At 31.4% G+C, this 16,316-nt stretch overlaps 1 protein-coding gene across 1 annotated transcript in view; it reads right to left on the bottom strand.

Annotated features, from left to right (window-relative positions):
• Positions 1-12,197: 12,197 nt before the first annotated feature.
• The window catches only part of LOC127724376 (protein downstream neighbor of son homolog), a 31,575-nt gene continuing 27,456 nt past the window's right edge, over positions 12,198-16,316 (bottom strand). Inside the window, exons 9-10 of the mRNA XM_052231332.1 lie at positions 13,474-13,669; positions 12,198-12,592 (exon numbers count right to left, since the gene is read on the bottom strand). Of these exons, the coding sequence (XP_052087292.1) occupies positions 12,242-12,592; positions 13,474-13,669 (547 nt within the window). The 3' untranslated portion in view covers positions 12,198-12,241. The remainder of the gene's footprint in view (positions 12,593-13,473; positions 13,670-16,316) is intronic.

The raw sequence follows: 16,316 nt of genomic DNA, 5'->3' as shown, positions 1-16,316 counted from the left end.
CTTTAACCGCAGAGTGAATGTAATGTAAACTGGCAGAAAAACTAAGTCCATTTATAAGTTAAATACGGATAAACTGGATTTTTTTACAAAATTTACTTCTGGATACTATCTTATGATCATAAACAAGCTTCTTTCCAAGTTTGGTACAAATCCAGGATAGTTTAAGAAAGTTGTTAAAATTTTAAAAACTTTAACCACAGAGTGAATGTAATGTTAACTGGAAGAAAAACTAAGTCCATTTATAAGTAAAATACTGAAAAAATGGACTTTTTTTTACAAAATTTACTTCTGGATACTATCTTATGATCATAAACAAGCTTCTTTCCAAGTTTGTTAGAAATCCAGGATAGTTTAAGAAAGTTATTAAAATTTCAAAAACTTTAACCACAGAGTGAATGTTATGTTAACTGGCAGAAAAACTAAGTCCATTTATAAGTAAAATACGGAAAAAATGGATTTTTTTTTTTACAAAATTTACTTTTGAATATTATCTTATGATCATAAACAAGCTTCTGTCCAAGTTTGGTAGAAATCCAGGATAGTTTAAGAAAGTTATTAAAATTTCAAAAACTTTAACAAGAGTGAATATTTGTGGACGCCGCCGACGACGACGACGACGACGCCGACGGTATGTAGGATCGCTATGTCTCGCTTTTTCGACAAAAGTCGAAGGCTCGACAAAAATCAAGACTTTAAACAGATTAGAAAGCACCAATATGACACTGCAAAGTATCAAGTACTTTCATAGAATTTTTGACACTCAAAATGTAATTCTTGAATAAATTATTACGTTTACTGTTTAGTCCATTTTTGGTAATATCCTTTTGGCGTGATGTTTTGTATTCTGGTCTTTCATTTTTGCTTATGTGCTTTGAATATATGCCATTTTGTTTTTCTTTGATGACATATTTGTTTGTTTTTATAGTGATTAAGATTAAAACACAATGTTGACTGCTGTGCCCGTTTGATGTGTTTGAGCTTTGATTTTGTGTTGATAAGGGACCTTCCCGATTTGAATATTCCTTGGAGTTCGGTATTTTTGCTATTTTACTTTTTCCACTGTTTTCATAGAAATTATTTGAAAAATTTCTTACCAGGTTTGAAGACAAAATAAAACTGTTTGTGTAAGGTATTGTGTGCAAATTCGGAAGCCAGTACATAGTTGGAACTTTCATTTTATTCGATTCTGCTTGAAAAGAGGAAGCGAAAAGTTGCATGTTTTTTTTTCGAAAATTGAGTCAGTTGGAATTTTGGTGAATTTGTGATTTCCTTTTTCAGAACCCCAATATGAAATTTTCGTCAAACGATAATAATATTATTGGCAGCTTTATCAGCTGGGACAAAAACAAATTCCTTACTGATGTCATTTCTTTTTTGACACTAGAAATGGTTGTTGTTAAGAATAAAATGTTCTTTAAAATGTTAAATACGAATATCAACTATTTTCTTTACTGAATTGATAAAAAGAATCTCAGGATTTTTAGTCAGCTTTTTGTCGTTTATCCATTTTATACAGTAAGTATGGAGTGAGTCGTGGATGATGTCACGACACTCACTCCAATTCCTAAGTGACGGGGGACGATATGTCGGTCCTTTTCTAAAGCATAAATTATCAAAAGCTGGAAAAAAATTCTTGGACTAGTTGTATACATGCTATTCCAAATCTGCTTGATGTACTCTCATCTAAAACAAACATTAAGAATATGGCAAAAACGATTTTATATTAAAAAAATGTAACATATGAAAGAAAGAGTTGCATGTTTAATGGTAGCAGTCAAAAAAATACATCTGTAAATAAACTTAGAACGTATCCATTATTCAACCCGAACTTTAATTTTGAGTCATACTTATTGAAATATCCATACCTTCATAGATGTGTTTTAGCAAGATTTAGAGTTGGAGCTCATTAGCTTGAAACAGAAAAAAGGTCGTTATTTTAATATTTAACTAGAAAATAGAATTTGCAAACTATGTAATGAGAAAATAGAAGATGAGATGCATTTTCGTTTTACATGTTTTAAGCTTTGTTTAATGTTAGAAATCTCTTTCTTGGCAAATATATATTAGACATAAAAATATTTCAAAACTTGATAACACATGTCTTGCTGTCCAGTAAAGGGTCCAGAGTAACAAACAATGGATCATATTATAGATTTCTATTACTCAAACTTACTTTTAATATTAAATGTTAATCACTTAAATCAAAACTAATCATGTTATACTTTGTTTAATATATTTTTGTATTATGTTTTAAATGTATGATTGCGACTATTTTGCTCGTTTTGGGGGTTCGTGATTGACAAATAAAGTATTTGTTGTTATGGTTTAGGACTTTGTTACTTAATATAGAAAATAGGACAGAAAATGGTAAAACAAACAGTTTTCTACCATATTTTAGTGTAACAATATATTTATTATCGACTCACAGAAATATACTGATGTCATAAATGTTCTTTAATTATAAGTGTCTTAATTTCTTAATATAGAAAACAGATCCAATAAGAAGACTTGTACATTTTGTTGAGGTGCTGACCGGGATTATTGTGTTTAGTGTTATTTAACAAAAGGGACCGGCATTGCTTTCTTGTGTATCATATTAATGATATTTAATTGTCTACTCTATTCAGAAAATCAAAATAACATATTATAAATTGCATTTTGTTGATTAACCTTCATCAGGAACGTTCAAAGCCGAATATTTGAAAGCCAATGAATCATTAGACCCGAGACAGATAGAGAGATATATGAATAAAAAGAACCTTAAAATAATAGCCAAATCCAATTAAGGTCAATTTTGCCTGAGGGAGTTGAAACCTTAATTTCTAAATAAGTTATAAATGTATACACAGACAATTTAAGAAAGGTATGTTATCAATCATGTAAGTACCGAAGAACTAACTACGTAGCTGGTCTTACCCTCGGGGACTGATACTCTACCAGGAGTGGTATCGACCCAGTGATGATAAAAATGAAAATAACACTTAATAAATTGTATACGTCCGAAGCGCTTTCCGGATTTTCCATTTGTCTACCTTTATCAGGAACGCTGAAAGCCAAAGATTTGAAAGCCAAGGAAGTTCAAGTTCAAGTTCAAATATTTTTATTGTCAATTAAAGACGCGCATTACAGGCTGATTAATCATAAATTTTATCATTAAGTACTTTTAGATCTCCTGCAGAATAGAACTTTTTTTCAGAATCTAAGTCTTTGGAAATATCTTTCTCTATAAGGTCAACATATCTTCTTGTAGGGATTTTGTATTTGAAGACTTTTCTGGAGGAATATGGATGTAACAAAGAAATATATCATTATTCATTCCAAAAAAATTCTGCACAATTGCAGCCATATGTAATCAGTATTTACATGTTCCAAAAACTTTATACCTGGTCGTAATTCTGATTTTACAAAAACTGAGATTCCTCCTGGCGTGTAATATAAGTACCTTTAGATTTAAGTCTAGTAAGATGAACTGGTGTAAAATCATCTAGTGAATGTGATTCTTCTAGAGAACAATGAGTTTCGATTAAACAAACAATAGCTTTATTACATATTTCATTTACAAATCTTAGAACACTGTATTTGTCAAAATCCTTGATTTTATGACCATTTACATTGGTTTGCTCTCTACCATAACTTGGTTCTTATTTTCATGAGTAACAGACTTAACATTTCGAAAAATGTAAAAGAAAAAGTTTTCCTAAAATTTCAAAACAATTTAACATATATTGAACAAATACATTTTCATGACAACAAAGTAACTCAAATTTTCATAACAATACATGTACAAAATATATATGTTATCCTAACAAAATTCATACTTTTTTACTTTTGTACGTAATTGCGAGCTTTTTGCACGTAATTGTGAGCTTTTTGCACCTAAAATGTTCGAAGCTCTATTTCATACACACCTATAATTGGCTTTACAACCCACAACACAGTATTCAAAGAATCTATCAACATGATAAATAAAATCATTTAAAGTCATAAAGTTTAGAAAATCTTCATGTAAATATATTAACTCCTATTTGAGTCATTCAAATCATTTGATTATAATTATATCATGGTCCCCAGGGGTACATGAAAAAGGGGGAAACAGGTGGTTGGTCATTTGCTCTCTGATATGCACCCTGAATTTGGTTTGAGAATGACCGCTCATGTCTTGTTTTGTTCAGGCCCTTTTCCAGGTTTTGACGCATGTTGTTTAATTTTCAGTGTTTCAGTGAAGGATATTCTTCATTTGAAGTATAAAAACCGAAACAGATGAAGAGCTATATGACTAAAAAGGACAAAAAATAAGAGCCTAACCATCTATGGTCAACTTTGCCAGAGTGAGCTGCAACCTTAGTTTCTTAATAATTTATGAATTGATAAAGGACTATTTAAGAAAAGTATCTTATCAATCATGTCAGTACGGAAGTACTAACTACTGAGTTGATGATACCGGCTCGGGGACCGATAGTCCACCAGCAGCGGTATTGACCTATAGATGAAAAATGAAATAACACTTCATCAATTGTATGCGTCGAATTCGTTTACATTCAACCCCCTCCCATAACATGTAACCCGGGTTCCTGTGGCATAGGTCATGTTATACTAATATTCCTGATCCGAGGGTAGCATTTATCATAATCATCCATCTTTCTTAACGGGTCATATAATTCCATGGCTGACGATTCAATGTTTGGCGGTCATTAAACGAAGGTAGAATTAACATGCCTATTGAGTCGGAAGAGCATATATCTATGACGTAACATTTTTGTGAAAATGACGTTTTGAGAACCTGCTGTATGCACGGTTTATTATATGTCAAATATGTTACATCAAAACTCATAATTCGTGTTTATTTGCGTCCTTAATGCATAAAAGTCCCCAAGGATACAGAATGGTGGATGTCCCTCAAATTAATCACAAGTTGATAAATGATGATCCTCAAGACTCTCCCAGACTTGAACGGACTTCTACAGACTCTGTTTAGAGTGACCGATACTATGTGTCATTAATAAAACTGTAAATAAAGTGAAATCTTCGTTGGTAACATTGTTACTTGAGCTATAAATAATGTGAATGTTTGATTTCTAGATTTATGTTTGGTAAGAACAGTCTTGTCATGTTAAGAAACATGCTTTGTCGGTGACAACAGTCTTGCCAAATTCTGTGATTATAACTCTGAGTAACGGTACGTCTTTTTTTTAACGGAAGAATATTTTCAAAACGGGCCAAACTGTACACAAAGTTAATCGGCTTCAAAACCTTTTCTAAAAAATTCGTTTTTGAAAGAACATGACGTAACTAAGTTGTTTTAATTTCAAACTCCATCCCATGATTCATTACATGCGCCAATAATTCATTCAACAGCAGTTACATCATCATTTAAATTTCCGTTTATTTTGAACCTGATAAAATTCAAGAAGAGGTTCCCTCTACATGAAATTCGTTCCAACCATATTCTTGCGTCGGCGTATAAAGTGGCCACTTGCTCCGAGCTTCACCGGTATCCTCAAGATAATGGTAATACGTTTGATAGTTTAAGCGAAGCAACATCACCACTGTTTCAGAGTTTGTTGGGCCAGTTCCCGAACACGGAAAATCCGGGATGCAAGCTCGGATTCGGAACCGATTAATTACGGACGTAACAATACTATAATAATAATGTGTCTACGGTTACGTTACTTTAGATTTAAACTTCAACTTCAACAGATTTTGGATCTCTGTATGTTTGGTTATAATTATTATTATAATAGTTTTAAATACATTTCAACAAATAATGTTTAAATGTTTTTTTTTAAGTATTAATTGTTTTAATGTTCTTTAAGATAGTAAAGCCAAAGGCGAATAATATAGTTCAATTGTTCAATGCTAAGAAGAGAGTTCACTTCTATGTATTGAACTGAGTGCTTGCCCTTATTAATGCCATCAATACTTTGAACTGTGGTAAATAAAGGCAACAATAGTATACCGCTGTTCAATAGTCATAAATCGATTTAACTGAAACAAATCCGGGTCACAAACCAAAACCGAGGGAAACATTTAACTATAAGAGGAAAACAACGGAACAACATAAACACTGAACTGCTACAAAAACAAACGCCAACATACATAGAAACGGACTATTTGATAACAACTGCCATATTCCTGACTTGGTACAGGACATTTTAAGAAAAAATGGTGGGTTGAACCTGGTTTTATGGCTAGCCAAACCTCCCGCTTATATGGCAATGTTTAAAAATACCGCTAAAATGACAACATTACGTGACAGGAATACATTAGAACTAAATGCAAGAACACTCAGGACAGAGACATACATAAATAAATAATATGTAAAAGTTTTCCCATTCTTTTGGACAATTCTTCGGATGGATTGACTCAAACTCCAAAAATTTCAATTCGAATTGTGTAGTTGTATGAACGAAGTTAACGAAAATACACTTATTAGTCAGAATCGACATTGCAAAAACATCTCTATGATCTGAACAAACAGTTTTATTTTTTCTTTGGCATGAATTTAAAGGGTTTCCAGAACAAAACATGTTCTTAAATTCTTAGTGTTCTCATGTGGGTAAAATTAGCAGGGGTATAAATTTGCAAGATCTACTCACAATAGTTCAAATTTATATATGTTTTGGGGTATGTTTTATCAGCTTCGTGTCTCTTGTGCATCCTTTCTTTCAATTTTTTCAGGTCCATATTAATCTTAATATTAGTTAATCATTATACTAGAGCATGAAATGCCTAAATTATATAGTAAATATAGGTCGTATTGTTACAAGATTTGCAATTATATAATTACCAATTGTGATCTTCAATGTTTTAATTTATTGGCTATCCAGATATTTTACATTGTACATATCTCATGAAGGTCAACACAGAAACTTACACACTTATATCATACCAAATGTTTTAAAATGTCACCAATTACTAACAAATTTTGCCAATAATTACCTTTCAAATAGGGTTGGTTGGTTGATTGATGTTTCTTAATGTTCAGTCGAAAATATATCACGTATGTTCAGATCCAGAATAAATAAATAAATACTAAAATAGCTAGGTCCTGTAATATAGGTATAGTAGAGAGGGACAAAGTTTTGCCTAGCAACAGGCCACCTTAGGACCGCTGAAAGAGTTGTTGCTAGGGTTCTAAACAATCATATCTTTCTAATAGGAAATGGAGGTTAAGGGTATTACAATAATCCATGCTTACTTAGCTGAGGCAAACTGAAAGACATATTTTTGTTGTTCTCTCCAGAACACAGAACAAAATAGGAAATCTTAAAAATGAAATTTGAAGAATCACACACCAGATTCAAGTTGCAAGAGATATGGTGAAATAAAGCGTCAATGTATAAACTTGATGAATTTATTTAAATAAAACAACAGCACATTATATCTGGCAAATAAGCCTAAAAATATAATGTTAATAAATTAGGAAAAAATACATTACATAATCAATAACTAAAACATAAATTAAAATTTTACAATTTATATAAAAACTGAAAACTTGTCAATATGAAAAATAAATTATTTTATAGTGCACATGCTGAAATGTCTTGCCAGCATAAATGTTTCTGATTAAATTCTATGAACATTGTAAGTCTTCAAAGATCATTTTTTTATTACTGATACAACAAAAATTCGTAAGGGTTCCCTGGAACCCAGTGTCTCGCCTACTTTTGCTGTTAATCGCAGGCTCAACAAAAATGAGATGAGGAAAAAATTTAAAAAAAATATTCCTCTCGATACAATTTTTTTATTGTAAGAAGCTTCTGTCCAAGTTTGGTAAAAATCCAGGATAGTTTATGAATCTAATAAATGTTTTAAAAACTTTAACTGCAGACTGTATGTAATGTTAACTGGAAGAAAAACTAAGTCCATTTATAAGTAATATACGGAAAATTTCCTTTAAGATACTAGCTTTTGATCATAAACAAGCTTCTGTCCATGTTTGGTACAAATCCAGGATAGTTTGAGAAAGTTATCAAAATTTTAAAAACTTTAACCACAGAGTGAATGTAATGTTTCTTGGCAGAAAAACTAAGTCCATTTATAAGTAAAATACGGAAAAACAGGATTTTTTTTTTTAAATTTACTTCTGAATACTATCTTATGATCATAAACAAGCTTCTGTCCAAGTTTGGTAGAAATCCAGGATAGTTTGAGAAAGTTAAACTTTAACCACAGAGTGAATGTAATGTTTCCTGGCAGAAAAGCTAAGTCCATTTATAAGTAAAATACGGAAAAACAGGAATTTTTTTTTTACAATATTTACTTCTGGATACTATCTTATGATCATAAACAAGCATCTGTCCAAGTTTGGTAGAAATCCAGTATAGTTTAAGAAAGTTAATAAAATTTCAAAAACTTTAATCACAGAGTGAATATTTGTGGACGCCCCCGCCGCCGACAGAATGTAGGATCGCTATGTCTCGCTTTTTCGACAAAAGTAGAAGGCTCGACAAAAACCACATAATGATACATGAAGTCAGATACTTCCTGTAATGTTGCAGGAAATCATCTTTACTAATAGGGGCCTCGGTGGCCGAGTGGTCTAAGTAGTTACTACTGTAATCACTAGCCAGTCAACACTGAGGTTGTGAGTTCGAACCCCGCTTGTGCGGGTGCACTCGACTCCAATCTTAATTGACTAGGATTGTCAGTTTTCCTATCGAAGGTCTGTGGTTTTCTTCGGGCACTCCGGCTTCCTCCACCAATAAAAACTGGCCGCCATGAAATAGCCCAAATGTGGCGCTTAAAAGTTGCGTTAAAACACCAACAATCAACTAATATCTTTGAAAAAGTTAAGTAAAGTGGTATGTATGAAAAATTTTTGAATTTCACTTATCTGACATGTGAAATGAAGACAAAAGTTAATATTGTTGGTGAAAATGTTAAGAATTACCAGACTATTTGTAACTTCTTTTAAAAATACACAAGAAGTCCATATTATGTTTATTGAAACAAACAATATTCTGATTTGATTATGCTAAAAAAAAAGAATTGTATGCCTATATCATAAATGTAAACAAGGACAAGTCCATATTTTACTAACGAAAATCCCTCAAATTAAATAAAAGAAAAAAAGAGTCCAATGACACAACTTTCTTAATGAATGATATAAAAACAAGTGAGCAATTAAAAAAACAGTCATAGAGTACAAACACCACCATGGCCAACAGAAAAAAAGGCAATAAGACACTAAAGGATGTTTGCTGCTCTGTTTCAAAATACCAAATTTTTTAAAAGACTGTTTTATATTGATAGTATAAAAATAACAGAACTAAAAAACAGAAAAAAAAATTTGTCCTTTTTTTTTAGTTATAATCCACTGAATATTTGGTGGGCAAAATGGTTTTCTGTAGATTTTTCTTACATCTAACATTGGCATTTTTTTTCTTTCAAAAAGTATGAAAAAATATTTTTTATAGGATTTTATAAGATTTTCAAATATAGCTTTTTTTTTTTAACTAAATGTCATAAAATTATGAGAAGAAAGGTAGGGAGGGGTAAGTGGGCAAAATTTTAATGGCACTTTATAGATAAAACCAAAGGATTCTGAATATCCGACAAAAAGTAAAAACCAAGATCAGCAAACATCCTCAAAAAATCAAAACTGCACTGAAATCATTATAAATTTCCACAGATATCAATTGAATATGAGGAGTTGTGGATATTAGGAAAGGGTTAAGAAATGAAATAGATTACAATGCAAGATGGTGAATACTAAAATGCACATAGATATAATGTTTTTGTAAACTCAAACTAGATTGGTCTTCCTCTTTAATTTTAGTAGATTGATTGATTGATTGATTGGTGTTTAACACCACTTTAAACACTATTGTGCTATTTCATGGCAGTCAGTTTTTATTGGAGGAAGCCGGAGTACCCAGAGAGAACCACGACCTTCGGTAGGAAAACTGACAATCCTTGTCAATTAAGATTGAAGTTGAGTGCACCTGCCCCGTGCAGGATTCTAACTAACAACCTTAGTGTTGACTGGCTAGCGATACAGTAGTTGGACTATTTAGACCACTCGGCCACCGAGGCCCCTTAATTTTAGTAGATGATTTGCTGTTGATTCTAATTCATGTCATGTTTTTTTAATGATATTCTATATAATTTTTGCAGAAGAATATAATATTTAAGTCATTTTCACAATCAACATCAATACCAAATGATCATGTTGATAGCAAAAACAACATAGAAACCAATGTTGTGTATTAACAAACATGATTTTAGTTACAATGCTTTTAATTTTACAGTTAAAGTAAAATTTCTTCTCCAACCTTCAAAATTGAAGACTGGTTTCAGAGGGTGTTTATTTTTTTTAAATAAACAAAAAATTGGGATAAGAACTTATCTTTTGGAAAGCCTTTTGACACTGTTTGATATTATTTTAACTCATTTTACAATGTAATTAAAAATTTAGTCAATTTATTGAAAAAATTCCTTTTTATCAATCATGTTGTCAATGAGCAAATGTCCTTTTGTGTGCAATTTTTATAAATATATTATTTTTAACTTCTGCATAAGTTTGAATGAAAAAGAAATTTTAGGTAATAAGAAGCACCTAATTATGAAAAACACCACCCTACATAAGGGGACGACCATTTGATATTCTGGGGGGGGCCAGGAGGATTTTGAAAATAAATAACTCAGCCTTGATAATCACAAAAATAAATGGTTTGTTCTGTGGTAGTTTGAAAATAAATTACCTGACTTGCAATGTATTGAAAATAAATAACTCAGCAGGTCTAATCGAAAGTATGAGATGGCACCAGATTCTTCATAAATTCATCTTTTTTCCAAAAAAAAAATCGAAAAACACTTCCCATATCTTTTAAATTAATAATAAAAGTATAAATATTATTTAAATATACTTGCTGTGACCTATAATGGTTTACTTTTATAAATTTTGACTTGGATGGAGAGTTGTCTCATTGGCATTCATACCACATCTTCTTATATCTATTGAAATGTCAGAAAATTGGTTTCATTTAACTTGAAGTTAATTGTCTCAGGAACACTTACCTCACTTTTATTAAATCAGGGCCGTAACTACATTGAGACAAATGCCTCATGTAGGAAATTTCAAAACCAAACGCTTGTCTCCATAACAAATTGTGTTCACCGTGAGTGCCTTGCAAGAAGCAAGTTCTGTTCTCCCTCAGACGTAGCCCCTGACTTTTCGGGATCAATGTTTCTTATTTATTTGTCTTTTGTTCATTGATTGCCCTTCTGTATTCTGTTAGTGTTGCATTCATTTTGTAATTTAGTAATTTTATTATTAACTTGATCATGAGTTTAAAAAAACACAGCAGCCACAGACTTAACTATGTGAATTACATTTTTGCTTTACTGTGGATTCATTTATTTTCGTGGGTACAAATTTTCGTGGATTGGGGAAAACTTGGTTTTTCGTGGATATGTGATTTCGTGGTTTTGCCATATTCTGCATACAACCTGATAGTAAATTTGTAATTCGTTGAACATTTGAATTCGTGTTTCACCTGTATCCACGAAAACCACGAAAATTGGTATCCAACGAACAATAATGAATCCACAGTATCATGCATATTTGTCTTTTGATGTTGTTCCTAGAAACTTAAGTCTTACACTGAATCTATAACGTGATTTTGCTTTGAGACCAAAATATTGTCATACAATTATTAAAACAGAACTTGCATTTTCAGTTTAAGAAAGGGTCTGGGGAACACCCAGAAGGCATGATTTTGCATCATTTGTTCTATAGCTTCTTGGGCCTTCAGCGGTTCAAAAACCCTTCAAAAAAAATTTTGCCTCGCTCCGCTCGGCAACACATGTTTGCCAATACTTTTAAAAGAGCCTTAGATACAAACAAACTTTAATACTGTGTATGTATGCAATACATGTATATGCATTGGGGAATATAGGAGATTCATTTCTGCAGAGGATAATAATTAATTCTGATTAAATGGTACATAATGACTTGACTATACATGAATTATTTATAATAAACAAATAATTTAAAAATTGTATGTTTTCGAATACATAAATATAGTTGTGAAAATAAATAATTAGTCCTTTGCTTTAATGAAAATGAAAAATCTTGCTTCAATAGTGCAGAAAATAGATAATCTGTCCTCTTAGTTTACAAAAATAAATAACCGATCCAAAACAAATCCTCCTGGCCCCCCCCAGAATATCAAATGGTCGTCCCCTAAGCTAGCACAAATATAATTAAAAAAAAAAACAAGTATTTAATAAGATATCAAGATATCCATGTATAACCTTCTTTTTCACAAGTTAGTTCATGTATACAAGTAAGTCTGTCTGCTATACATTGTTTACTGAAAAACGAATCAAATGTTTTATCCTCCATATTAAATGGCCGTCTGCAATTTTCAACGATATTTTCATCAACAGGCTGACATTTGACATTAAATGGCTGAGAAGGTTCGTGTGTATTGAAAGTCAAACTAAAGTCCTGATTTTGAGTCCGATGTAAGAGAGATGATATGGTATGTACATGATGTGGAAGAACTGGCCCGGCAACCTCTAAAATGTGGACTTGTCTTATATTACCATCAACATCTGGTTGTCTGGCTATGGAATGTTTAACCTGAAGAATATGAATATTCATGAATTGATTATAAAACAAAAATCATTTGTATGTATCGTAAAAGTTTGCATAGAAATAAAAACAAAATGCAATATATTTTGAGAAAGTTTTAAATACAAGTTAGATGTTTAACTTTTAGAAATGACAGATATTATAGATGCAAGGAATTCCATAAATTCCCTTTTAACAAATAGCATTACTGTAAATCCAGAAATTATTGCGAGGTTTTTATTAATGCGAATAACGCGACTACATGAGTATCGCAATAATAAGAACTTGCATAATGATATTAAATACATATATCTGTATGTAGCTTTTCCTAAATTCGCAATAGTTAAACTCACATTTTTGTTAATTTTTCAAAAATCACAATAATAAATGCATGCAATAATTTCTGAATTTACAGTAGTTAAGATTTCTGTTTGCCTACATCCATTTGGTCATAAAAATTTTAATTTGATATACATTGGATACATTTATTTTCGTGGATACCAATTTTTGTAGATTGAGGAAAAATTTGTTTTTCATGGATATTTGTGGCTTTGCAAAAATCAACATAGAAGTTTATAGCAAAACTTGTACTTCGTTTAATATTCAAATTCATGGTTTATCTATACCAACCAAAATGTGTATTCCGTATAATATTAAACCCACAATGTTTAATGTACAAATGTATGTATAAAAAAGATTTATATTTTGACTAAAAAGAACTTCATGAAATTTATCTATACATTGTAGCGATAATTTGCCATTACCGGTACTTCATTATTCAAACTGAGTAAGGTTTAACACAACAAATATCTCTACTTATATTCAATAAAGTAATATTAGCCTTCGACACACATTTAATATTAACATGATTAGTTTATGACTGTTCTTACCTTATGAGACTTTAAAGCAGCTCCTTTAAATGATGAAGGTGACAGTATGGATGGTGGTACTCCTGCTTGTGGACCACTAGTTGCTATGCAACTACGACAGTTCAGCAGAAAATTAAATAGTCCATGCACACTGGTTCCTTCAACATAAACTAAGGATTCTGGACGATTATCTATCACTCTGAAACCTTCTCTTTGTCTGAGTCTCAGTTAAGGATAATTTTCGATATAAAAATGAAATTACATTCCTGGATTTTTATGGCCAAGCTACAAAGTGGTCAGCCCATAAAGTTTTACCCATATCCATCATTCTGTCAATCCATCATTCCACAATTAACAGTTATATGGACTTTCTCTAAACACCTTGACATATTAAGGTAATTTTTAGTATGTGAGTCTACTATGATGATTGACAGATAGATTTACATTTGGTTCTGCTCAGCTGATTTTTGACAAAATTACAGACTTCAGACTTTGAAAATTTCATGAAAATAACAGCCATACAGTCCTTTTTTCTAAATGCCTTCACATATGGAGCTGATTTTTATTATGTGAGTCTCAGTGATTTTGCTAGCGCTCGTCACTTTCGTAATTTACGAAACTGTTTTCAAAATGACGAAAGTATTTCAAATCAATTTCGTCACTTAAATTTGGAAAGTGTAAAAATATTTTCGCATGAAAATACTATAATTCTACCTGTCTACATGTTTCTGACAAGTTTATGACCCTCAGCTAAATAACATTTACAACAGGTGTTATAAAGTTGTGATTACAGCTAATCCGCTTATCGCCATCGGATGGGTCACTTATCCGGTTAATTATTTTCCCCAGTAAAATTAGTCAGTCTGCATTTTAATTTTAATATTTCTCAAGGCCAACGACCACAATTTGCAGTTCGTTTGTCGTAGTTTCGTCATTTGAACAAAATTGTTTTCCCCCAACAGTTCGTTTTTTAATTTCAATATTTCTAAAACGATCATAATTTGCAGTTCGTTTGTTGTAGTTTTGTGAAATGATCGTATTTTCGTCATCTTTGATATAAAACGTTCAATTTCGATTTAAAAGTTAGAACTTTATTCAAAACGTTCAGAAATGTTTTCACGTTAAAAACTTCCATCATCATCAACGAGTCAAACAGGTGCTTCCTTTACGATATACTGTGCATGCGTAAAAGTATTCCTATAGACACTAAAACGTAAAATACGAAATAAATTTCGTGCCAAAATAAATGAGAGAGACAAATATAGTTCTTACTAAGCAAATTGAAATAAAAAAATGATAATTTCCTGCATTTTTTTAAACACGAACCAATCCATAGATGAATCAGGATTCATTCTGAATCTATTATCTACTTGTCACTTCCCGTTTACATTTCATTTGAAAATCGAAAGTAAACGTGATCAATTCTCGATTAATTTACAATTTACAGTTATTGGAATCGTTCCACTAGAATTTGTACAAATCCTTGGTTCCAACTTTATAGAAATTAATTCAAAATATGGATTTAAACGTTTTATAAGGATAATGATTATGCAGTGTAATAGTCTTACAAAGTTCATCAAGTTCATTTATACTGTGATTCCTGGTTTTAAAAAAAGGAACCCAACTTTTGTTGATCAGGAATGTCCCCTGAAACTAATTGAAGTAAAATTTTGAACTAGATTTTCAGATCTTATATCCTAATCTTCATATTTTAGTGACACATCAGTCAAATCATGCAATTACTGCCTAGTACATTGATGCCTTAGTCCTTCAAAGTCTGACAAAGATGTATAGCTAGTAATATGCATACATCCTGGGTCCCTTGCTGTTACCCAAAATAATGTTGATTTTCATCTCACGCAAAAGTGACTAAAGCCCTATAAATCCTAGCTTAAACCCTGTGAGTCTACTATGATGAGTTACAGATCTAGTTTACTTTTAGTTCTGTTCTGCTGATTTTTGCTGAAATTAAGGGCTCTGGACTTTGAAAACTTCAAGGAAACAACAGTTATATAGAATTTGTTTCTAAACACCTTCACATATTGAGCTGATTTTAAGTATGTGAATCTACTAGGATGTGTAACAGATCAAGTTTACGTTTGGATTCACTCCCCTGATTTGTGCCACAATATTGGGCTTTTGACTTTGAATATTTTGTGAAAATAACAGTTATACAAAGGACAAGGTTCACTTTAGACCAAATATGGCTGTGAAATTCAACTGTATCATATAATATCAAAATTGCCATAATTTGGTTCTTAAATAGATCTATCTCATAAGCCTTACTACTAAGTTAAACAAATCTCTTCAATAGAGTACATTCTGGGCTTCAAAGTCAGCACATTTTGATTAAATTGTCAAAAAACGATTATTTTGTGCACTTTTTGGACCTAAAAGCTTGAGGAAATTCTTGACCGAAACAGACGTTTCAACACAAATAAGGCATACTTGAGGGGTCATTTCTTCATCATTTTTAATGTGATATACCAAAAAGTAGTTATTTTGTATTAACAGTTATATCGCAGTTATTTCTATGTGCAATTTGTAGTATTTTGGCCTGATTAAAAAAACATCAAACTATTATGGCCAATTTTTAACCCTTTGTGAACTTACTCCTTTTCCCTCCAAAAAATGGCTTCAAGCTTTTTTGGCAAGCGGGGCCATTCGTGTTGTTCTGAAACCTCTAATTTAATGAAACTCAATTGGTAACATAGAATATATGTATTTAGTTTTTCGTCAAAATTCATTAAAATAACAGCAGTGTAGTATTACCTAATATCTTAGCTGCTGAAAAATTCTAGTTGCATCTGTTAAATTTTTAAAATAAAAGAAAAATTAAAATGTTGTGACTCATATGCATTATT

The sequence above is a fragment of the Mytilus californianus genome, unplaced genomic scaffold, assembly GCF_021869535.1.
Source record: "Mytilus californianus isolate M0D057914Y unplaced genomic scaffold, xbMytCali1.0.p SCAF_14, whole genome shotgun sequence".
NCBI lineage: Eukaryota > Metazoa > Mollusca > Bivalvia > Mytilida > Mytilidae > Mytilus > Mytilus californianus.
Note: the sequence above shows the minus strand (reverse complement) of the source record. Positions and strands in the feature narration are given on the sequence as shown.